This window comes from Blastomyces gilchristii, assembly GCF_000003855.2.
Source record: "Blastomyces gilchristii SLH14081 genomic scaffold supercont1.3, whole genome shotgun sequence".
In the NCBI taxonomy this organism is placed as follows: Eukaryota; Fungi; Ascomycota; class Eurotiomycetes; order Onygenales; family Ajellomycetaceae; genus Blastomyces; species Blastomyces gilchristii.
The window spans coordinates 1644055-1666713 of NW_003101680.1; the positions used below are offsets into that span (position 1 = coordinate 1644055).

Below are 22659 nucleotides of genomic sequence, written 5' to 3' on the forward strand. Positions count from 1 at the left end.
GTGCGTCCATCTAGTATCACCTCACGTTAATTGGGGCTCCTGAAGCTGTCCTATCACAAGCCATGCACGTCATCGTGGTGTCAACTAGGGTTATGATGCCATCTCATCGCTGGTGTTGTATGAATTACTAATGCAAGTGCGCCAAATATCCCGCTGCTGTGCTCTCAATGGTAGTCATGACATTAATATGCGTTGATCAGAACAATGTGAATTTAGTAATACAATGCGCCATAAAAGCAAAATGAATAGAAAGAAGAAAATATCCCAAACAAACCTCGGGAGGAGCAGAAGTTGGTGCGGCAGGCCGGGTGTATTTTGGCAGTCGAAGCGGGGTTCCAATGGAGATGCATCAACTGATTCGTTGCTCATATTCGACTGGCCCATCTATTTTGAGGTTGTCAATGGCTTCACACCTCTATGGATTGCAGCAATTCCCATGGTGAGGTTCTCATAGCCCCGCCCAGGTGTCATGAAACCAGCTTTCTGGATCATCCCGCGGAATTCCTCCTGGCTTGGGAATTTTTCAATACTTTCAACCAAGTACTGGTAGCTCGACCGGTCGCCTGCCACCAGGTGTCCGATCAAAGGAATTGCACTGAAGCTCCACTGTTTGTACACTTGGTCAAACATGCCATTTGTAACCTTGCTGAATTCCAAACTCGCAAAGACACCACCAGGTTTCAAGACACGAAAGGCTTCATTGAGTGCAGCTTGCTTATCGGTAAAATTCCGGATGCCGAACGCCACAGTATACAGATCGATCGAGTTATCAGGAATCATGGGGATGGATTCCGCGTTGCCCTGCATAAAAGATAATCTATCCGTATTGTAGTATGGGGTCTCGAGACTCCGCTTCTTTCCCTCTGCGAGCATGTCTGGGTTTATGTCTGCTATGGTCACGCGTGTTTTATGGTCATTATTAATGTTCGTCGCATGGTCAAGCATCCGAAACGCAATATCTCCAGTTCCCCCAGCGACGTCGAGAATATTCCACCCTTGCTCCTCGTCAGGGTTGCTCCTCGGATATGATGAACCGGGATTCAAGCCTCGAACAAAGTGGTCTTTCCAGAGGCGGTGAATTCCCAGAGACATGAAATCGTTCATTGTGTCGTATGAGCTAGCAACAGAGCTGAAAACAGCTCCCACTACTCATGCTGTTAGCTTGTAATGAGAAATAAAGGATATAGAAACAAATGAGAAACATACCTCTAGCTTCCTTTTCAGCTTCCGGGACAGTTTCGAATCCGAAATGAGTCGTTCGTCCATCGTGGCCAGGCTTTGAAGCCTCCGGCTGGCGCGCTCGGATCGAGCAGGAAAAGCATCGGTACGGAGTCTGAGGGGTGAATGATCGGCGCTTGGCACTATAATGCAGACTACGCCAAACTGATGACATGTTGGGCAAGGTCAAAGTCTAACGACTCTGATCTATTGTTGCGGCGTTGTTGACAGAGCCCTCTTGTTGTTCCGACGTTGGCTGCTGCTGGCTTTGTGGTCGATATTTTTCCGGCGCACGGGCGCCAAGACACCCCAACCCCCTTCCCGCAGAGCCTCATTCCTATCAGAGTGCAACGAATTAACGACACAGAGGAAACTCGGAGCTCAATTGATAAGATCCCACTTTTGATACTTTTTTGAGATTAAAATAGTTATTGTGGTGGGTGTTTTCACGCTATCTTTATATGAATTTGACTCAATTGGGACTGGTACTCCTAGGATAACTACGTGCTCCCTCTCCCGCAGAAGCCTATTTGGCTCGCATCCAAACAGCCAAGACAGCCATCCATACGAAGAAATAGTCCATGTACTCTACATCCCTATCTGCGGGAGCCGGGTCCATGCAGCTCCATGGATCATCACTGGAGAATGTACCGAATGAGAAACCACTTTGAAGTTGTGAATCTTTACGACTTAGCACAAATAAAACCATGCTGAGATATAAATGAAGTTACCTAGCTTAGGTGGGTGTTTGTCGCAATGTCTATCTGAGAGTCTGGGGTATTTGCTGGTTCCCTGCGAAGGGTGAAATTTTCCCAACATAATTAGACCCTTGCTGGGTTTCTTGAAAGCACCCTAGACTGATATATTTTCCCACTGGTGCGGATAGATGCCACATTCCATTTGTTAAATTGACGTGGCTAATGGGCTACAAGTCCGCGGGAACACATCGATGAGACGAGGGACAGAGAATGTTCTGCTAACATGTTGAAAAGATTTATACAGATAATACATATTCCAGCTCTCCATTCCCATATATATTCTAAGTTAGAGAAATCTTCAAATCAATTAAGCAGCCATTTGGAGAGAACAGAGAAATTAAAAACACAATTCCTCATCTCCATAGCCATGTGGAGAACCTTAGGCCATCCAGCTGTTCCTCCCTGCAGCTCACCAATGGCCAACTTCAACCCGCTGCTTTAGAACCATTTAACACCACAGGCACACTCTTACTCTCAATTGCAGGTTTCCTCTCGTTGTCGAAAGTTGCTCTCTTGTCTCGGATTGCACACCGCCTGGCTAGTTGACACCTTAAATCAGCTGATTGAATGCCTTCATCAAAAGACAAAATCTGCAAACATCAGTGATCAAGGGAAAAGTCACGAAATGTTTAATGGCTATACCCATATTCTGGCTGAAAATATGTCGTTCTGGCAAGCAAGGGTGTCTTTTCTGTCTGCGTGCCGAAATAAACGGCCAACGAAAATGGCATTGAATGTGGATGGGGATGGTGCATTCTGCTGGGTAGTGAGATGCGCAGCCTCCGTGCCGAGAATGACCTGGAACTTGGAAGATCCGAAATCGTAGGCAGACCTTAAGAAACGGGAAAGCCTGAACTGTTTGTTTGAATTCTTAACTTTTTGATGAATGCAAAAGGTTAACTACCTGTAGAAAGATCTCCGCGGGGAGCTGAACAATTATCTTTTATACACAAAGTTATGGGAACTGGGTAGCAGCTTATCCTCAACCCCTGAGATGGAGATTTGGTTGTGTTTCATAATATATTCTCATATATTTTCTCGCCCCAACCAATCGTCATCCCCAGGCGGCAAACTTTATGGTTTAGTTCGGTGCATACGGCGCTTATCAGTCCGCCCACTGCGGGTTGGAGCTGACATTTCACGAACCCAAACTTCTGTATCCAATCAGTATTTATCCGTGCCAACACTCATACCGTGCGCCGTAGCACTCTCTGTCAGCCGCCTTCAGAGCTTGCGGTGGCTACCAGTAGAAATGGACGCCGAGCCGGCATCTAACGGCCATTTCGATATAGATATGGCGCTCGCGAGCCAGAAACGCGAGGATGCGTTACACAGGCAGATGTGCAGCTACTAAACTGGGCAATTAACTTAGGTGAGGAAACCGGAGACGACCATTAATAATTCATTGGTGTCTAACTCTACTACCCCACAAAACTCCAAGAGCAACGGCAATCCTGAAAGACATGGCAACATTAGGTCCGACGTGGGGGCCAAGGTAACGCCTCTTTCTGTCACTCACTGACAGCCAGGGCTGCCTCAGCACCAGCTCGAACAAGTAAATGTCGCGCGGTTACGCTGCATAGATCATTTGTACATCTAGTTCGCGAAACGGTGAGAGCGCGATCCAGGGGACATGCGCCAGGTTTACCCATGCCCATGAATCAGGCGATATTTGTATGTTAACATCGGAAGCAGGTCAAACGCCGTTTCTCTCCCCACTAATTCGACGAAAATATCGGCGACCACATCCCGTAAATCAAATTTGAAACTCTCACAGGGCTTTTGAGTTTCGGCTAAAACGCCATCTTATCTTTTATGCAACATCAGCCGTTAATACGTGCCATGTTTTTAACCAAACTTTCCGGGTTGAGTGTGCCAGAGAAGTATCGAACTTTCGCGAAGAACGCCATCGACAGCCACCAAGTTCAAAACTTGCGCAAGACCTCAAGCCTTTGGAATTGAGCTTGGAGGACAATGGCACACACCCATCCAACTCGACTCTCACTTCGTATGCATGAGATGAAAATGGCACTGTTGTTGGTGACTCCCGATCACAGGGAAGATGTGCGCAATGCAAGAGGCTGCATGCTGCAAGGTTATGTATGATGAGGTCGAATTTTCAACAGATGAGAGTCAACTCAACAGCTAGGAGTTGTTTGATTAAATTAATTGAATCCTTGATGATGTAGGGGCTAAAATATTATTACGCAAGTGTTGATCAAGCCACTAGTTAGTTACTGGTAGCTTGGCTGACCACACCAAGTACATGTACCTCGGCGAGGCTACGCTACTGTGTAAGGCCCGTCAGCGATCCCCAGAAAAACTGGACGCGGAACAATGGACTCCAGATGTTAATAAAAGTCGCCGTCATGGTGCTATTCTCGCTTGGGCTCATGGCCCAGTCATCCTTAGTGGCTCGTATCATCTCGATGGCTGCGCTAGCTGAGAGTTTGACCTCAAACACTCTTCATATCAGGGACCACGGTTTCCTCCTTGCTGTGCCATTTGATTTCCTGACCTTTTTGATGCTTTTTGTGGCCTTTGGAGTTTGGTGTAGTGACAGCGTGAACAAAGCGACGAAGGCGAATCATTCGATGCGGCGAAGTCATAGTTACTACTAGCCCGCCAACCACTTGCTGGGAGCAACAGACCGCTATTTTAGGATATTAGTCGCATCGCTCATCCTCCCCTCACGAACAGGAAGACTTGCCCGACAACAACCTTGGAATAATCAAAAGCAGAAGATCATATGATCAATATCACCTACATAGCATCCAAGTGCAAGCGCTCCCGAAGCTAGTAGCGCCTCGCGTCCATATTTTAATGGTCAAGCACCCTCACCATCATGTTTGAAGGATTACTTTCGCATGAACAGGATGGACCAGCACACGACAGCAATTCCCGAGCGGCCCAAGCGTGTGCGGCGATGGCATCATCGAGGCTTCACTGGCTGTTCTACTTGCAAAAGCAGACATGTTAGATGCGATGAGGCCTCACCAGCCTGTCGTAACTGCATAAAAAGGGGTCTTGAATGTGACGGCGCCCAAGGCACAGCGACGTTCAAATTCTACGGCCTTGACCAGTTTGCGACTGGTATTGTCGAACCAAATTCCAAACGGCGAAAACCAAAAACTGACAGAGAGGGCGACAAGTTTAAAAAAAATAGAGAGAATGAAACCAATTTGGCAGAAAGGGTCATGCAGGATCCAGTCAAAGCCCTGGTCCCAGCTCAACGCAAAATCATCTCCAATGCTATCACGAAGCCGAAGCCGTCATTCCTCCCAGCTTCCATATCTTCACCGGCAGAACTTTATTACTCTCATTTTATTAATACCGTCTCAACCCTCCTAATTGTGTATGACACCGAATACAACCTAAACCCCTACCGCTATTTGTTCCCAAAGTTTGCCCATACGTCGAAAACGTTGCCGGAAGCAATGAAGGCTTTGGGAGCGCTCCAAATTGCGAATACAACGTCTGGAAAGGCCCAGCTGTGGCACATTCAGAATGCGGTAGCGATGTACGGCAAAACCGTTCAGTCGTTAAGGCAAACATTACGAGCCGGACCAGCACACTGGCAAATGACAGACCTTGCGACGTGTTTGTTACTTTGTTTTTTCGAGGTCAGATTTAGTTCTTTTTAAGCTGGATTTTTTTTTTTTTTTTTTTTTTTTTTTTTTAGTAATACCTGGATAAATCTGCCTCCTGTCACTACTTGGAGACTTACGTTTTACGCAGATGATGGATTCGGAGACGGCGAACTGGAAGGTCCATCTCCGTGGCATCCGCGACCTTTTTGAGGCTATGATGCAACCGATTCAACCAGTACCCACTTGTGCAATCAGCGTCTCGCTCTTCAATAAGGGACCTGAGCCGCCGGAACTATCACTCAAGCGCTTCCTAATATCGCTTACAGCGTATCTTGATGTTGCCGGTGCCGTTGCTTCGAATGAGGGAACAGTCATCGAAGGCCCTTATTGGGAATCACACGGTGGTGGTTGGCAATATAATTTAGGTGTCTCTGGCTCCTTGCCAGAAGATTCTCGCAACGCGGCTGTTTTATCAGCATTACGTCGTCACTGGTCTTTACTAATGTGCATACAAACCGATATTAGCTCCTTTGCGAATGCCAAACGAAAGGGAATGTCCATCGACAGTCAAAAGGCAACCCGAGAAAACCTTGAAACTAGACTTACATTGTGGAGGTCGATGGTGCCTGAATGCTTCTCGATGATCGACTCATCTCTCGAAAGTGCAACGAAAACTCACGGAAATGCGGAACTCCTGGAAGGCACGGCTTGCGTTGAAGCGTATGAAAAGGCCACGATTATTTATCTACACATGGTCTCCGTTGCTGGGGAGCGTGTGCCCCAGGCCTCGCCTCCACATATAACAGCAGCTTCCAAACGTGTCATAACCTTGTTCAGAGAATTTGGGCGGGGTGTTGGCCAATTGGGGATGCTCTGGGCCTTGTACATTGCTGCATTAGAGTCGAACGATCCCGCAGAACAGGAAATCCTGCGAGCAATATTTACTGGCATGACGAGGTTTGGTTTCAAGGTGAGAATAGCCCAGTACCCCTACTTTTTACTAACAATCACAAAATTGACCATTATCAGAACATCACCAAAGCGCTTGCAGTTTTAGAAAACGCCTGGTTGCAAAAACGAACATTTGCCCAGTACGAATGGATTCAGGCGCCACATCTGGAAACGTCGCTGCTGCTACCATAAGACTGAAGGCAAACCAAAAAAAAAAAAAAAAAAAAAAAAAAAAAAAAAAAAAAAACCTCAAATCCGCACGATTACGAAATCAAAGCTCGTGAGTATTTCGAGAGCTACGCATAGGCGTATGTCACAAGACTGAAATATGTGCAGCAAACACGAGATCATCATCCGTATCAAGAAGGGTATTCCCAGCGTAGTTGAGTGGCCTAGCTAGGAACACGGTATTACGAGACCCAAACATGCTGCACATCCAAATTAGACCTCGATGTGCCCTGAGCTTGACATCCGAAAACCAATCTCGCCAACTTTAAAAAACGCTGATGTCAAAATAACAAGATGAGAGAAGGCATTGGTATTTCAAATTCTGTTTTAATAGAGCTTTAGAGCACTTAGGTGTGCTACCATAACCAATTTCTGCATGACCATGACCTCTTGCCGCTTACAGTCGAAGGCCGCTCCATCGCCAGTGATAGTTACCCGCTAGCGCTGATGTGGGTTAAAGAACAGGAATGAGACGACGATCTGATGATATATATGACGCAGGAATGTTAATCGGGGCGATTTGATAATACGACTTCACAGAGATGCCCATCCGGTATTAGTCGACCTACTTTGGAGAACAGTTCGACTTTCTAACTAAACCTTTCAAACAACCATTACTATATATATAACACACACTGTATAGAGATAATGGAAGTTTTGTTAGCGGGTCCATGATCGCGGAACTTAGGCGGCGTGTTGATTCACTACGTTCCTCTCAGTAGTTGTTTTGTATACTATTTAGAGTACATAGATATATATATATATATATGTATGTGTGTGTGTGTTCTTAAGGCGAAGTATTTTAGTCCATCCAATAATAATGACTCGGCTTGGTTTCCTAAGTTAGGCAAAGCAACGTAAGAATCAAGGCTTTGACTGACCGCGCACTCCCTCCTGGAATCTGCAAGAACATAACGGTCTCACAACGGAGAAGAAGCAATTGGCTGTGGATGCCAATACTTGATTGCCGCATCGGAGTTAGTGGTAGTTGCATCGGTGTCTCCGAACATTCGAAGCGCTGAAGTAACGTTAGCAGAGTTAGCTAGTTTCGAGCATCCATGTTCAAAAGCGATGATTGATGCAGCAGCCTCAAATCAACAGTCGGTAGGTTGAGCAGATGGCCGGAAGGATCTTATCGTGGCTAATGCATCAATGTATGCATGTACAGTACATAGATCCATTCCGCTATTGTTTGAGATGCAAGGATTTCATTTTATGGTCTCAAATGCCTTTCGTTACGTATTCGATTATGGAAGTGAGGATGAAATCTTAAAGCACCGCCAAATCGTCATTTCCACTTCGGCCGTGGCTCCAATGTCCCAAGCAAAGTCCCAAGCGTGTTGGAATCTTGGAAGTATTTAGGGTTCTTGAACATCGAGTCAGACTGTCAGATATCCCAAAACGTGATAACTAACAACGTTGGTAACGAACGTTCAGCGGGATTACGCAGCTTCGGACCGCTTCTAGGTCTCGTCTCTCCTTGGGTATTGGAAGGAATCTACCAAGGGCTACTAGTTATATCCGCGAAACTCAGCTTGATACAGATCTGACACTACCCCCAGCCCCCGCTGGCCTGGCGGAAGAATGGCAGCAGCAGTCTGGTTTCACCCGCCGCTGATGTAAAGGGCAGCGTGCACATTTTCCCTCATCTGACTGACGCGTGTTTGAACCCATTCTCTGGATAATAAATAGAGCCTGTCTTGCCAAATTGATTGTTATCCAGATATCTTCTTCCTTAATGGTGTTTGTTTTTCAAGGCGCAACGAAGGGCTAAATCCGGCTTGCCCAACCTGTGTCTTGCAAGAAACTCCTCCGAAAGGTCAATCAATCTATGGCCACCAACCTACATCGAGAACGCATATATATAGTCTGCTGAGCTCCCTTCTAGCCGTTTGTCAGAGGCGTCTTCACTCTGTGTTGGGGTTTTCTCATGTTATATTCTCGAAGCGCAACGCATCGGGCAGCTTCAGGGAACTGTCAACTGCTTTTATTCCTTCTATAGTCGTCTTGGTCACAGTATTAACACACAAGCCTTTGATACCGATACCCAACGCCAAACATCTGAAAACATGGAGAAACATCAAGACATCCCGAGCATAATAGACCGGGACACCAAAAGCCTTGAACCTCTCCTCCCTGAAGAACATGTCATCTCTGGCCCGAAGCGAATGTCTCTTTCGCGACTAAGTCTATTCGCTGTGAAGATTCTGACTCTGACACTCCTGGTCACGATAACTATATATAAATATTTTTCTTCATCGCTTTCCCCACCCTCACTATACGCTGTTTCCCTCAGAGTCATCCCGCCCGTAGAGTTACAACACACGCAGTCTGCCTACGAAGCCAGGTGCGGTAACTCCCCTGCCGAAGCGCGCAAGCTGGGCTGCCGCTTTGACATGATAACTTTCAGCTGGCAACACAAAGACTGCTGGGACGAAACACTGTACATGCATTTCCTAACCCGGTATAAAAATACCTGGTATTGGGAGACACTAGACGGAGAACCCGTGCCGGTCGACGAAGTGTTGGCGGGCCATCATCAAGTCCTAAATACGACGTGGGGTTTCTACATCGTCCATTGTCTCTATGCGATGGAACGAGCGGCGCAGGGTTCGCCCCCGTCACGGTTGACACGGGTGGGTGCACGACGGCAGCTGTTGGAGGATTGGTCGCCTCCGTATCTGCATGCAAAGCAGTGCATGCTTGATCTGATGAATCCGGGGAGGTATGCGCGGACAACAATGATGACCACTACGAGGATGTGGTATCCGGCTTGCGAACCGATATCGGCCAATTGACCTGTTGATTGATGGATGGATTGAATTGAGCATGTACGGTGTCCGACTGGGCCTTTTAATTAATTGTGTGATATATGGGCGGGACGGGTGGCGTTGCATGGATTTTTCTCATTAGGTACATACCCCGCCTGGTTTTAGATCCTCGTCGTTTATACACGCATAGAGCCAGTGGGTATGTATTTGTATACAACACAATAACGAACAAACTGATATATACCTGAACATTGGAAAGCTGTCTATGAGTTGTATAGGAGGAGTCAAAAAGTATTATTGCCAGCCGTTGAGTGCATCTACCATTGGAGGATTTGGAGCGCCTCAGCCAATGCGGACCGACCTTGAGTAGCTCAACGAATGATCTAGTTAATAAATACTAAATCGGAAATTTTACCATGTGATCAAACGCCATTGAAAACAGACAGGGGCGTCAAAACTTGAAGTTTCATAATAGATCTGGGCCAATGCGACCCATATCAGGAGGTTTAAAACTTCCGAGGAGCTTGAATGAGATATGGATATCATTATCCACTAATTCTGCACTGGAGTCAACACTAGCACCATGAAGCTTCTAAAACAGATGAGTATTAATAGGGAGACAGTGAAGGCTGAACAGTTTTGAATATGCTGTGGTCCAACCTGCGGTCCTTCAGATGCGCTTCGTTCGAGGACATAGAGGTCAGCATATTTTATGGTATCCTTTTGATATACCAATGTTGCTTTATGTTCACTGCTTGCTATGTATATTCCCCTCTTCAGCATTTGACCGCTTGCAGGGGCGGAACATCCACACGTGGGATGATATTTTGGAAAAGCTGATAGGTGCATGGTTGGGCTCAGGCGATGCGATCTTGAGCGGCTTGGCGTGTTATCTTGGCAGGAAGTTGATATTTTCTTGGGAGCAGAGACTTAACTAATTTTTCCTGTTATGCAAACTGGCTAAAGCTCTCCCACTTGATAATGCCGACGATTTTCGATTACGCAACCCCGGTCTAAAAATGTTACGGCAAAATCCCAGATACGGGGCCTGTCAGCCCTTTCCTCACGGAGGTACGGTACAGCCACTCTTTTCTATCATGCGTTGATCCCATCCGACTTGAAGAAGGAAGAACAATTGACCATCCAAATGTTGGTTGCGTGCAATCTACTGAGATTTCGTTTTTCAACAATGCAATATCACATTTACCTCCAGTTATATACTAGGACTCTTTTTTGTTTATGTACAGGTACACTTTTTGCATAGCAAATATCATATAGCCGCCCAGAAAAAGAAGAAGAATATCCCCCGTTATCCATTTATCTATGATTATCGTCGTCTTCAGGAGTGGGCATCAGCAACCACAGCCCGGTGGTCGGAGAAGAAAACGTCATCGTCAAACTTATTCGGTAACACAGCATAGCGGTTTACGCCCCAGGTGCCCTTGTCACCCCATCTGCAGAGATTGCCGTCACCCACGAAAACATAGTCGAGTCGCGAAAGCCCAACCTCCGAGTTGAAACCGGTAAATGTCTTGCGGTGCCCGTAAATATGCTTGTCCCCGAGTGTCTTAGCTGGGTCCACCATAATCTTGGACTCAGTGACCACTTGGTATGCTTCCTGTCCCTCCTCGCTGTTAAAATCTCCAGTAAGCATGACACCGGTAATCCTGCACGTGTACTCCCGCTTCTTCTTATAATCACCAATGAGTTTGAGGATGAGCTCCGATCCGTGCAGACGGGCGGCCGAAACCTGGTGGTCAAGATGCGTGTTCATAACCAGGACCAGTGCCCGTGTCCGCTTGTGCCTGAAAACACCAATGGTGACGATCCGGCGACTTGTGGCGCCCCATCCATAAGAAGGAACGTCAGGAGTCTCCGACAACCACTTGGTATCGGTCTCGATGGGCTCCCAGAGCGATTTGCGATAGAGGATGGGGGAGTATTCTCCACGCTGTTTACCGTCATCTCGCCCGACGCCGATATAAGTCCAGTCTTTCCCGCCGCTGCTGGGGTGGTTGTTCAATCCGTTGACGACATCCTCGAGTTGGTTGTGGAGGACCTCCTGCATACCGACGAAGACGTTGTCATTGGCGCCCATCTCGTATGCGACTTGAGTGATCAGGTTACCGCGTCGCTCCGACCAAGCTTTCTCATTTCCAGAGGGATTTGCCCCATAGCGAATATTGAAGCTCATCAAGCGGAGTGATAGAGACTTGTTCGGGAATGGCCATGTGCGAGACGTTGAGGATGAGGTCAGGCTTCCATAAATTAAACTCGGCCAGAGGAAGAGAGTGGTGCAAATAGCAGTGGTAAGACGGTTGAGGGGCGCCATTTTCTTTTGGTAGTACTAACCGTACTTCAAATATCGGGCCTTGAGCTCTTGACGGTTTAATCAATGACCTTCTTCTTATTCGGGAGGGGATATATATACTCGTTCCGAGCTTTCATTTTGAGACTGAAGATCTCGGAGCGGGACCACGTGGTATGGCCTCGGATTGGACTTTTTATCCCTTCTGATGTGCTTGTACCACAAGTTGGATAAAAAATTATGAAGTCACTTTTTACGAACGGAAATGCTCAGCCTGACCCATGTGTTTGGCACAGAATGGAGAACCACGCTATCTTCAGCCATCATAGTGCAGATCCACCGCCACACGTGTAAGACTGCTTGGAACATCATTCGCGACAATGTTCCGAAAAAAATATCACTTAGGATAAACAAACACCCTGCGGAATATAAATTTTACAGTGTCTTTCCTCCACCCGAGCTTCAACCGGTTTTCCAGCATCAACCAGGCGGGAACGGCCAGCTAGCTGCTTACACGTGAGGTGTCAGCACGGATTCGTTGAACCCGGCGACAAAGCATGCACATGTTACATCCTAGCGACATTGTGCATGTCCTTCGTCCGCCCGCAGGAATAATATGCAGCCTACTCAAACCATTCGCAGCGAAGTAGTACTCTATCGGCAAAACAACAAACCAACCTCTACTCCGTACCCCGACAGCCAACAGCCAACATCGCCGACAGCCCTGAGCCGCGTGTAGCGGTAGCGGTATTAGGACCAATCAATGTGGAAGTCGTTAAATTAGCGTTAAGCTTAAGTAAGTTAGACTTCTTGGCATTGAGCTTAAATTTAGCCTGACAGGGGTCATCTGAAGGGCTCCAGCCAATCAAAAGAGCTGTATGAAGCGCAGGTGGAGAAGAAGGGTCCGTGCTCCTGACGTCAGGAGGAGGGCTCTTTGGGAGAAACATCCATATGAACTCCGACACCTTTCCAGAACCGCCAAACACTGCTTTTGCTAATTTATGTTCGTGTCGCCGGCCTAGATTTATCCAGCCATTTACCACAGTCGAAAAGACAAGCATCTACACAGACCACAGGCTGTCCGCAACCTGACCCCGTGCACCGCTCTCCTCGGTACTTCGAATGCATCACTGTGGGGTATAGTTTGTGGGTAGGAAAGCATTTTCCTGCCTCAATGACGCTTCTAGTGATAATGGCCGAGATTGAATTCCACCGGTATCAGCGCCTGAGCAAAGGCGAGACAGTTTGTTGTTAGTAAGATGAAATATGCCCCGAACCAGAGTAGAGAATCAAATCATAATGTGGACACCATGTTTCTGACCAATTTCCTTTTGGGGTTGACATCCAAGAACTGATACCTGATGAAAGTTGAGTAATACACGAGAAGGCGGATGGGCCAATTGTTCTTGAAGGGGATTGTGTTATCAGTGAGACCAATTCCAGGGGGGATGAACATTGCTGAAAATTTGTTGCTTGGGACAGTATTTGAGTGGCTGTTCTAGGTCTGGGGCCACACAATCAACACTCATTTATTATTCTTGGTTGGATAGTTCTGTTGTCAGCCATGGACAAACAAAATGTCATCACAGTGACTGGTGAGCAGACAAATTCAAAAAGACAATAAGTTGAAGTTGCTTAACCTTTCTGGACAGAGGTGGTGGTTTGTTGGGCCTGTGCAGGAGCTCTCACAATAGGTGCAAGAGTGAGGGGAACTTCAGATACTTCTTGAGTCTGGCTGATAGTGGGGTTGAGAGACACTCCAAGAACAGCAGCTTTGATCTAAAACTTTGACAGCCTTGAAAGAAACATCTCAAAGGTAACCTCAACCTCGCGGCATGGGAACTCTAGTTTGTGAGCCTGTTCATCATAGTTGAGTCTACTCTTGGGGAAAATGATAGGTACAACCAACTCCCCAAGGTTCTTCTGCTCTGCCTTGAAGATGGAATGGATTTTTTATTCAAACATGAGACAGGATTTGACTAAATCCCACAAATATATCAGAATCTCTCATTCCCAGAGAGTTTTATCTCAGATATAAAATTTTAATTTTTATATATTCAATTCATATATCAGTACTAGAATTGCTGTAGGGTATGACTGTCCCATGAAGAAATAGTAACTATACTTGAGTAGTTATGATGTTTTCTCAAGAAGAAGCCATGTTTGGGGTTTGATCATATCAATGCCTCTATGGAAGTAGTGTGTTGATGTGAGTCCAGCAGTTGACTTCAGGCAAAATTCAGAAGACACTCTACTTTATGACAGAGAATAAATAGTGTTCTAAGATATGAAATTGCGCATCACACTACAATTTATCAGCATAGTATCCTCAAGTTCACCATTTTTGGTTGACAGCGGCTTCAAAACCTGAGGCCGACAGGGGATAATCATGTGGACGAAGGTGTTCCCGCCCCCACCTTGTCAATCAACTGTCAATCAACTGTCAATCAACTTGTCAATCAACTTGTCAATCAACCCCACCTTCCAGCCTTGAGAGTCACATCCTCCTTCCAGGATGATATTGCTGGGAAGTAACATTAAATCCTTCAACAAATTCAGTGTTGGGGAATAAAGCTAACATGTAGAGATATTAGGTAGGAAACATCATTTTTGTTCATTAATTCAAACCTTTCAAGGTAGGTACTCAGCTCACATTATCTGTTTTGCCTGCCCCTAATTTGTTCGACCCCGTTGAAAGCCCCCTTTTTCTAAAGCCATCGGGGAAGTTTACAGGAGCTATCACACAAAATTCTGACAAGAAGCACCTTTCCCCAAGAGCGCTTCATAGGTGGTACCAAAAGGCTAAGAGAAACATTAGTATTTGTATTTAATCTCTAGATATGACAACACTCCGTGTTCGTGAAAAAACTATTAGAAGGGAGGACTGGCCATGAGAGCAGACGAACGCACTGTCAAGAATCAGTCTTCAGAGTTTGAGTTCCTCCTCATTTGAAGATCTGCGTATCAGGCCCACTGCTCTACTAGTAGAAGTCCACACTGAACAAATGATATTTTAAAGAAGAGGTATTTTAAAATGAGTAGGATTTTCCTATCCTAAAACACGGGGGCTACATTGGGCATTGGGTACTTGTCTACCTATCATCAGAGGTTGTTTCAGCCACTCCATGCTTCCGCTGATCACTAGCAATATGATGAATTCTAGTGGAGATGGTCACCACTTTTCCCATGCTTACGCAGCGTAATCAACAGCCTCTTTATTTTTGTTTTTCCATTGAGAGTGAGAGGATGGTTTGGCCATGAATTGATGAAATTGAGATCACTGGAAAGATGGAAACTCCAAATGCACTCCCATTCTTCATACCCCGCAAAATTGGATAGCAGACCCTGCAACACAATACATATATACCCAGAAGGGTTTCCATAGCTGATCAAAATTGCCTGCATTTAGTCAACCTTCAATTCAGGTGTATGCACTCTCGCGCTTGATATTCTTGCGGGTGACTGTGGATTTCGTTTTAACCCTGAAGAACCTGCAACAACTAATGAGACTGGTGCGGACTATCCCAGAATGTAGGCAAACAGTATAGTAAAATATACCTTCACAGAAGCACATTGATGATCTCTAAAAAATGAAGTTTGCCTTGTGGTTCAATTCAGTTGAGCCAATTTTTATTATACTAATAGTGACATATAGTTAAGTTTTCTGGTCTCTGCTGTTTTCACCCTGTTGCTCAACCGCAGCTTGGGAGACAAATGAGAACCCCACGGACGAACCGCAGTTGTTAGTTGGAAGATATTCAACCCCTCACATTTCTCTCCCTGCCCAGGGAATTTGTTAATGGTGTAATGGTTGTTTGTCAAAGACATGATTCAGGAATTACGCCACGGATATTATCTCACGGTCTGGCGAAATAACAAAGGGAGGGGAGCTTTTGAAGCAGTTTATACTGGAAGCCCACTTGGTACAGGCTCGGTGCTTTCGGCGTGGTTGGACCGTATTTCCGAGCGGGTTCCTGATTTAGTTGATTGATCTAGTTGCGATCAGTAGTTAGCCCAAGTGGGACTGTTGAAGATATCTTGAAATTACAATTGACGCCCGACAACTTAAAACGCTGCGCTTCAGGTGAAAGGAACCAAGCACCATATACTCTAAGTACACAGGTACGACACAATTTTCCTGCTTGCTTCCCCCGTTGATCGTGAAGTGATGCTCCACGTTTTTGTAGTAATAACATCGCCATCTAAGGCGGGCCAGGAACGAAAGACTTATGGACGGAAACGCTTTAGGTCACAATAGTGCGGTACGGACTGGAGTATCGGACACACGGTCAAAAGGCTGCTTGTTGAGATTTAAAGTGAGATGTGCAGGAGCTAATAAGACCAGATCAAAGCATGCCTTCAGCTACTCCGTAGCTACCGCCGTGAATATCAAGGTTTCCAACTCGCAATAAGCAACCAGTCTCCCCTGGGGAAATTCTCTCCACAGTTCACACGTTCGCAGCAAAAAGCATTGAGGTAGAGCTGGTGAAAAAATACGGAGTACGGAGTACATGCATGACAATAATATTAATGGCGAAGACATGGACATCGCTGTTGCATGCACCCGCCAGTGATATCAGCCGTGTCTGGCATTGTGTGACTGTCATCAACCCTGGCCGCGATCTTCATTCATAAAATGAAAGTTTCTATATAAAGCGCCTCAACTGCGCAAATCTCTGCCTCTTACATTCCTAGTCCAGGGGACACACCGGCCAGTTGGAGGCACGATGAGCCGTTTGCGTGGGATTGAGATCCTTTGGTTGAAACATTTCTGCTCAGACGCCAAAAGCTCCATCGCGCACTTTTGCCCGATTCGCTGATGGCCCCCGAAGATTCGAAGAAGGATGGTTAGTTCAAATTGCATCTTAACCATCTTTACGAACTATCACTACACCAGACAAATTGCAATGGGGCAGGCATGAAGTCACGACTGACGATCATTCTTGATCAGGATGTATAAATCGCACAGGGAAGAACTCTTGCTTTCTGTTCTTCTCTCTCTTCTTCCTCTCAGCAGTCACTCCTTTTCTGTTCAGTTACAAGTCATTCATTAATATTGTACCTACTTCGTCTTTTCCCCTTTCATATTGTCGCTCTTTTGGCACATTAACTTCAATTCACTCACGATGAAGCTCACCGGTTTCTCCGCCCTCGTCCTTGCAGGCTCTGCTGCAGCTTCTCCCCTGGCCTACGGAGCTCCGCAGCAGTATGGAGTTCCTGAATCCTCAACTCCAACCCCAACCGCCACTCCCAGCGACGTTGATCCTACTCTTCCCACTGTCACGCCCCCAGTTATCCCATCCGCCATCCCTTCCGCCCCTTCTTACGGCATCCCGACAGTCCCTTCCGTCCCATCGGAAGTGGAACCTACCGGTGGACTCCCTCAGGTGTGCAGCTTCCCCACCGACGATATCCCAGCTAATGCGCCTACCGAACTACCCGAGGTGGACGGCCTGGATTCGAACCTCCTTGCTCAACTTCTGCCCGCCGTTATCTCCATCATTAACGGCCTAGGCTTCGGAGGATTCGCCCCTGGTCTCCTTGGCCTCCTCAACCTCGAAGTCGTGACCAACAGCCTCGAAATTGTGAACCTTGACGGCGTGCTTGGTGGTCAGCCCCTTCCTGAGATTAGTGGCCTTAGCCCTAGCCAAGTGACCAAGGTTGTCACTGGTCTGTTGACCATCACCAAGGTACTCAAGCTCGACCAGATCACCTCTTCCGGTGGTTTGCCGCAGGTCGATGGTATCTCTCCGGATCTCCTCCAGGCCATCCTCAATATCGTCACTGGCATTGTTAGCAAGCTGGGGCTCCAGTCGACCTTCACCACCCTTAACATTTCCTCCATGACTGATGCCCCAGACATGTTGGTTGTCGGCGGCCTCATCGCTCAGCTCGCTCCTTTGGTCGCTGGCCTCTTGAATCTTCTTGGTCTTGGTGGCCTCGCTCCACTTCTCTCCACTCTGCTCAACCCCTTGAGCGTCGTCTTGTAAATGTGAGTAAGCTTTTTGAAGATAGCACATAACATTCCCGCATGTCTATTATAAACTGACCAGGCTTCCAATTCTTAGTTACGTGGAGGGAAATGACGGAGCTGACCTGAGCCGTCTATTTTGGGAATGAGGAACTCCTCCGTTGTCCATACAACGCCTCACCTTTATGAATCCACCTTGTCCACGGCTTGAACTAGTTGGTGAGGGGAGCACTATCCTTGTCTCGACAGGGTTTCATTTTTGACTCTGCATTCTTTATTACCCTTTGTGTGTAACTCTAATAGTACGAGCGCGGGGATGTATTTATGTTGACGCTGTTTCTCTTATGAACCTCAGCTGACTTTTTCTTTGCCACGGGGAGAATACATGTGTATATTTTTACCTTAATATTATTATACATACTTTAACTCTTTGTCTTCTGGTTTCCTTATTTTTTCGCGGTGGCATTATCTCGCGCAACCCCTTTAAGGGACAAAGTAGCGCATTCGCTGGAGCTTGAGGTAATTGAATATGACTATCCAACGCAACACGCCTTCCAATTTGACAGGATTAATAATGTGCTCAGGTTTTTGGACAACCCTGTGCAATCCTTTCCCAAGGATCACCAAATCCGATTGAACATACATCCCTTTCCATCGGCCACTTGCGCCCTAGCATGGAGAATTTAGACGCTAAGAAGTGCTTGACGCGCAGCGTACGGGGATGAAAAGACATCCCAAGATCTCACTCTTGAAGCTCTAAAACATTGGGAAAAATGGAACGAATATTTGACTCGGGGCAACGATTTACCTGCGGGGATTAGTAGAGATGATCGAATATATGTCAACACTGGAAACCTACGCGTGACGCATGAATCAGTTTTAACTGAGTTCGACAAGCGGTCGTTGGAAAACATTTCGTAGGCTAGATTGGGGCACACCCAATACAACCTGAATGATCCTGAGGAAGTGAAGGTCGAGGCCAATGCATCGACGCATTCAGACGAGGTAAAGACGAGAAATACCGTGGATTGTTCGACTCCATTGGTGGATTTGTTTACGCAGACAAGGCATGCCGATTTGCTCTCCATACGGCGGGGTGCTTGGGGGCCAACCTGGTACATACTTGGATATCCTCAGGGGGTATTCCAGCGGTTTGAGGAGAGTGGTGGACGAGTTACAGGCATCGAACTGCTGATGGACTTATTTATCCCGCTGCAGTGACCATAATAGCTTGCGGGGGTTGGACTCCAGATATACTTCCAGAAATTGATGGCATGTGTGAAAATACCGCCGCGTCACTGGCATTCATTCAAATCCCCAAGGAATCCCCTCTACTCCACAAATATTCTCCTGACCGATTCCCCGCCTGGTGGTATAAAACATGGGGCGGGCCGGAAGGAAACATGTACGGCTTCCCCGTTGACGAGCGTGGATGCATGAAACTGGGCTACCGGAGGACAAAATACACTCATGCAAAGGTGCGGAATGGAGGACAAGCCCGCAGTACTCCCATTACGAAATGAACATCTCCATCAATCAATGGTGTCCCGACGGGGCGTCCATCCACATGCTTCGTCGATTCTTCGATACCTATATGATCGAGCTGCGGGAGTATGGAATTGGCATTTCAGGAAACAGACTCTGCTGGTACACCGACTCCTTTGACAACCAGTTCGTCATTGACCATGTACATGTACATTACCACAGCGTCCGGGGGTGGTAGTCGCTACTGGAGGTAGCGGCCATGCTTTCAAATTCTTACCGGCTATTGGCAGATCTGTGGCAGATGTAGTTGATGGGAATAAGGCTTCGCAGGTCATGTTGAAGACATGGCAGTGGCGGAAACCAGATCCAGTGCAAACTCCTGTTCGCGTCCTGATGGAGGGGATGGATAGTCCTAGACCTGTTTACAAGTTGTAGCTAGCAGTCATTTATTAGCAGCGAGAGAGAGATTCAAGCTCTTTCAACAGAGATATATATATACGAATGTTTGCTACGGGAGAGTTCTGGCCGGTAAAGATCGAATAGCCGAAAGCCGTGTGTTGTGTGTCGCATCACGTATATACGCACAGTACTCCGTACTACTCCGTACTGTACTGGTGTTCTGTATTGTATGAGACAAGTGGGAAACGTGACTATTTGTACTCTGGGTATTACCGGCGGAGTGGTAAAATAGCCGATCACGTGAGAGGCGGCATTGCCGGCGCCGACGCCAGCCGCCGTAGAAGATAAAAAGAGCCGAAGAATATCCAAACCATCGGCAGGAACAACAACCATTGCATCTTCAACGCTCTCCTTGTCTCTCTTCGTCGCTCTCTTCAACCTGTATCTGTATCCTCGAATTGGGACCTGGCAACGGTCAATTTCTCGGTCTGGGTAGAACAAAAAGATGTCTTTCCCACTGCTTAGTCGCAGCGTTCGCAGTGCCAGTCAACATATCCTCCGCTCGTCCTCCCAGCTCTCAGTAAGATGGAGTACGTCGATATCACAACGGCCCGGGTCGGACAGGTATGTGGCTGTGGACAGTGCAAAACTGATTTTCAGGAGGACCTATTGAGGCATGAAGCTAATGATGAATGCATATGTTTTGGCGCAATGTAGTGTTCGATTTCCCGGAGCCATAAATAGCAAGTTCACGACGGATATGTCATTCATAACCCCCTCAGAGCACACTGCCATCCCGACATATCGAGTAATGGACTCCGATGGAATGATTGTGGATAAGAGTCGAGGGGCGCCAGATGTTACGGCTGAAGAAGTTATTTCGTGGTATAAGAATATGTTGACTGGTATGTTCCCTGTGTCGGGCCTGTCCATTGCCTTCGGTGGGGTCTATGTGTGATAGATAGCGAGCTAATTTCGATATTTCCACATCGCAGTGAGCATTATGGATGTAATCATGTTTGACGCGCAAAGACAAGGTCGATTGAGCTTCTACATGGTACGTTCACACTAAAGCAGCTTTTTCTCTCAGGATGCAATAAACCATCTGACAGATCTGTCAGGTTTCCGCGGGTGAGGAAGGAATAGCCGTTGGATCTGCAGCTGCTCTGATTCCCGAAGATGTAATTTTTGCCCAATATAGAGAGACTGGGGTTTTCCAGCAACGTGGGTTTACACTCAAAGATTTCATGAGCCAGTTATTTGCAAACCGCAATGATTCTGGAAGGGGACGAAACATGCCGGTTCATTACGGCAGCTCTAAAATTAACACTGTATGAAAAAAAGCCGAGAACCCCGTTTCTGACATCCTTATTGACATATTGCTGACGAGAAATATAGTATACCATATCGTCCCCGCTGGCCACACAAATTCCCCAAGCGGCTGGTGCCGCATACGCTCTGAAGCTTCAGTCATTACAGAATCCTAACATCCCACAAAGGGTAGTTGCCTGCTACTTTGGTGAAGGTGCCGCCAGCGAAGGTGACTTCCATGCCGCCCTCAACATCGCAGCTACACGCTCGTGCCCTGTTGTTTTCATCTGCCGAAACAACGGCTACGCCATCTCCACTCCAACCCTGGAGCAATATCGCGGCGACGGCATCGCCAGCCGAGGAGTCGGATACGGCATCGACACGATCCGCGTCGACGGCAACGACATCTTCGCCGTTCACGAAGTGACCAAAGAAGCCCGCCGAATGGCCTTAGAAAATGGTGGACGACCAGTCCTCATCGAAGCCATGAGCTATCGCGTCTCCCACCACAGCACTAGCGACGACAGCTTTGCGTATCGTGCCCGCGTTGAAGTTGAGGACTGGAAACGGCGTGATAACCCCATCACACGGCTGCGGAAATGGATGGAGGGCGAGGGGATCTGGAATGAAGACCTTGAGCGTGACACGCGGGACGAGTTGCGGAAGGCTGTTCTTCGTGAATTTTCGGCAGCGGAGAAGGAGAAGAAGCCACCGCTCCGCGAGATGTTTAATGATGTCTTTGAAAAGATGCCGGAGTCGACGGTGAGGCAGAAGGAGGAATTGAAGCGTATTCTGGAGGCGTACCCGGCTGAATATGACCTTCGTGAATTTGAAGATGGGATTAAAGGCCTGTGATTTTGTGGGGCTGAAATGGCTAGAATCGAACTTTTAGATCGTGGTGACGCCGCTGGCGATGCGACCTGTATTGTGGATTAAGCCCTGCTTTCTGTTCCACGTTCCTTTGCCGGCGGCACAGGGCTGAGAAACGTTGGGAACGAGGCTCAGTGTCATTCCTACTAGCTGCCGTGTTCCGTTGCGGATCAACCCGAGGGGAATGGGAGTTCTCCATAGGAGTATAGACCGACCTTTGTTTTCATGTACTGTACATGTACATGTACCTACATCTCATACTAATATTACATTATTAAGTATCTAGTGATTCGATACTTTATGCATATATAACCCTTTTCTACTAGGTACTCAACTGTAGTTTTCTGCATCTATGGAGTACGCAAACCAAAGTCATTTGATGGGCACCAAAACTAACAAAGATACATCAACCACCCCACCGCCTTCCCATTCATCGCAATCAACCCTGTAACTTAAGTTACTCATCTGCCATGTGGAAGATTCAAAAACAGCAGACAGACAACAAGTATTCACAGAAGTTTCATTTGTTTACCAACCAACCAATTAATCCATGAAATTAATATTAATTATAATTTGTACGCCTGCATTCTTAGAATCATCAATTGACAACTGAGGCATGACAAAATGAGGTAGATGCCATGCAAAAACTCAACAATGTAACCCAGATCTTTTAAAACGCCAACGAGTGGAACGGTAAAAGGGAGCGAAGATCAAATCAAGCATAAAATACTCCGTAGAGTTGAGCCTGTTTGCCCAACCAATACAAAACAATCAAGGGCGACGCCATAAAAAAACAGGG

General features: G+C 46.9%; 9 protein-coding genes across 10 annotated transcripts; 6 read left to right on the top strand and 3 right to left on the bottom strand.

The window, feature by feature from the left end:
* Positions 1-384: 384 nt before the first annotated feature.
* On the bottom strand, positions 385-1393 carry BDBG_02064 (ubiquinone biosynthesis methyltransferase; the record flags this gene model as incomplete). Its single annotated transcript, XM_002627347.2, has 2 exons — positions 385-1145; positions 1207-1393. 2 exons carry the CDS (start codon positions 1391-1393, stop codon positions 385-387), a joined length of 948 nt encoding a protein of 315 aa, XP_002627393.1.
* A 2849-nt stretch (positions 1394-4242) lies between these two features.
* BDBG_02065 (uncharacterized protein) lies at positions 4243-4422 on the top strand (the record flags this gene model as incomplete). Its single annotated transcript, XM_031720630.1, has 1 exon — positions 4243-4422. The coding sequence occupies one exon, from the start codon at positions 4243-4245 to the stop codon at positions 4420-4422; it is 180 nt and encodes a 59-aa protein (XP_031576856.1).
* A 421-nt stretch (positions 4423-4843) lies between these two features.
* Positions 4844-6709, top strand: BDBG_02066 (C6 transcription factor; the record flags this gene model as incomplete). The annotated part of the gene is made up of 3 exons (XM_002627349.2): positions 4844-5599; positions 5715-6536; positions 6596-6709. 3 exons carry the CDS (start codon positions 4844-4846, stop codon positions 6707-6709), a joined length of 1692 nt encoding a protein of 563 aa, XP_002627395.2.
* An 894-nt stretch (positions 6710-7603) lies between these two features.
* On the top strand, positions 7604-10067 carry BDBG_02068 (uncharacterized protein). Its single transcript, XM_031720631.1, has one exon. The coding sequence runs from the start codon at positions 8815-8817 to the stop codon at positions 9541-9543; it is 729 nt and encodes a 242-aa protein (XP_031576857.1). The 5' UTR covers positions 7604-8814; the 3' UTR covers positions 9544-10067.
* Positions 10068-10650: 583 nt separating this feature from the next.
* On the bottom strand, positions 10651-12220 carry BDBG_02069 (endonuclease/exonuclease/phosphatase). Its single transcript, XM_002627352.2, has one exon. It carries the CDS (start codon positions 11846-11848, stop codon positions 10856-10858), a length of 993 nt encoding a protein of 330 aa, XP_002627398.1. The 5' UTR covers positions 11849-12220; the 3' UTR covers positions 10651-10855.
* Positions 12221-12504: 284 nt separating this feature from the next.
* BDBG_02070 (uncharacterized protein) lies at positions 12505-12885 on the bottom strand (the record flags this gene model as incomplete). The annotated part of the gene is made up of 1 exon (XM_002627353.1): positions 12505-12885. The coding sequence occupies one exon, from the start codon at positions 12883-12885 to the stop codon at positions 12505-12507; it is 381 nt and encodes a 126-aa protein (XP_002627399.1).
* Positions 12886-15769: 2884 nt separating this feature from the next.
* On the top strand, positions 15770-18448 carry BDBG_02071. Of its 2 annotated transcripts, XM_031720632.1 has the most exons (4): positions 15770-15946; positions 16073-17816; positions 17893-18314; positions 18380-18448. In XM_031720632.1, the coding sequence occupies exon 2, from the start codon at positions 16951-16953 to the stop codon at positions 17812-17814; it is 864 nt and encodes a 287-aa protein (XP_031576858.1). In that variant the 5' UTR covers positions 15770-15946; positions 16073-16950; the 3' UTR covers positions 17815-17816; positions 17893-18314; positions 18380-18448. The 2 variants fall into 2 exon arrangements, with proteins under 2 accessions (XP_031576858.1, XP_002627400.1); XM_002627354.2 differs by having other exon boundaries at positions 15808-15946; positions 17893-18401.
* A 41-nt stretch (positions 18449-18489) lies between these two features.
* Positions 18490-19715, top strand: BDBG_02072 (uncharacterized protein; the record flags this gene model as incomplete). The annotated part of the gene is made up of 2 exons (XM_031720633.1): positions 18490-19466; positions 19571-19715. The coding sequence occupies exons 1-2, from the start codon at positions 19228-19230 to the stop codon at positions 19713-19715; spliced, it is 384 nt and encodes a 127-aa protein (XP_031576859.1). The 5' UTR covers positions 18490-19227.
* A 320-nt stretch (positions 19716-20035) lies between these two features.
* On the top strand, positions 20036-22440 carry BDBG_02073 (2-oxoisovalerate dehydrogenase E1 component, alpha subunit). Its single transcript, XM_002627356.2, has 5 exons — positions 20036-20303; positions 20397-20584; positions 20675-20736; positions 20801-21010; positions 21078-22440. Exons 1-5 carry the CDS (start codon positions 20185-20187, stop codon positions 21843-21845), a joined length of 1347 nt encoding a protein of 448 aa, XP_002627402.1. The 5' UTR covers positions 20036-20184; the 3' UTR covers positions 21846-22440.
* Positions 22441-22659: the final 219 nt, after the last annotated feature.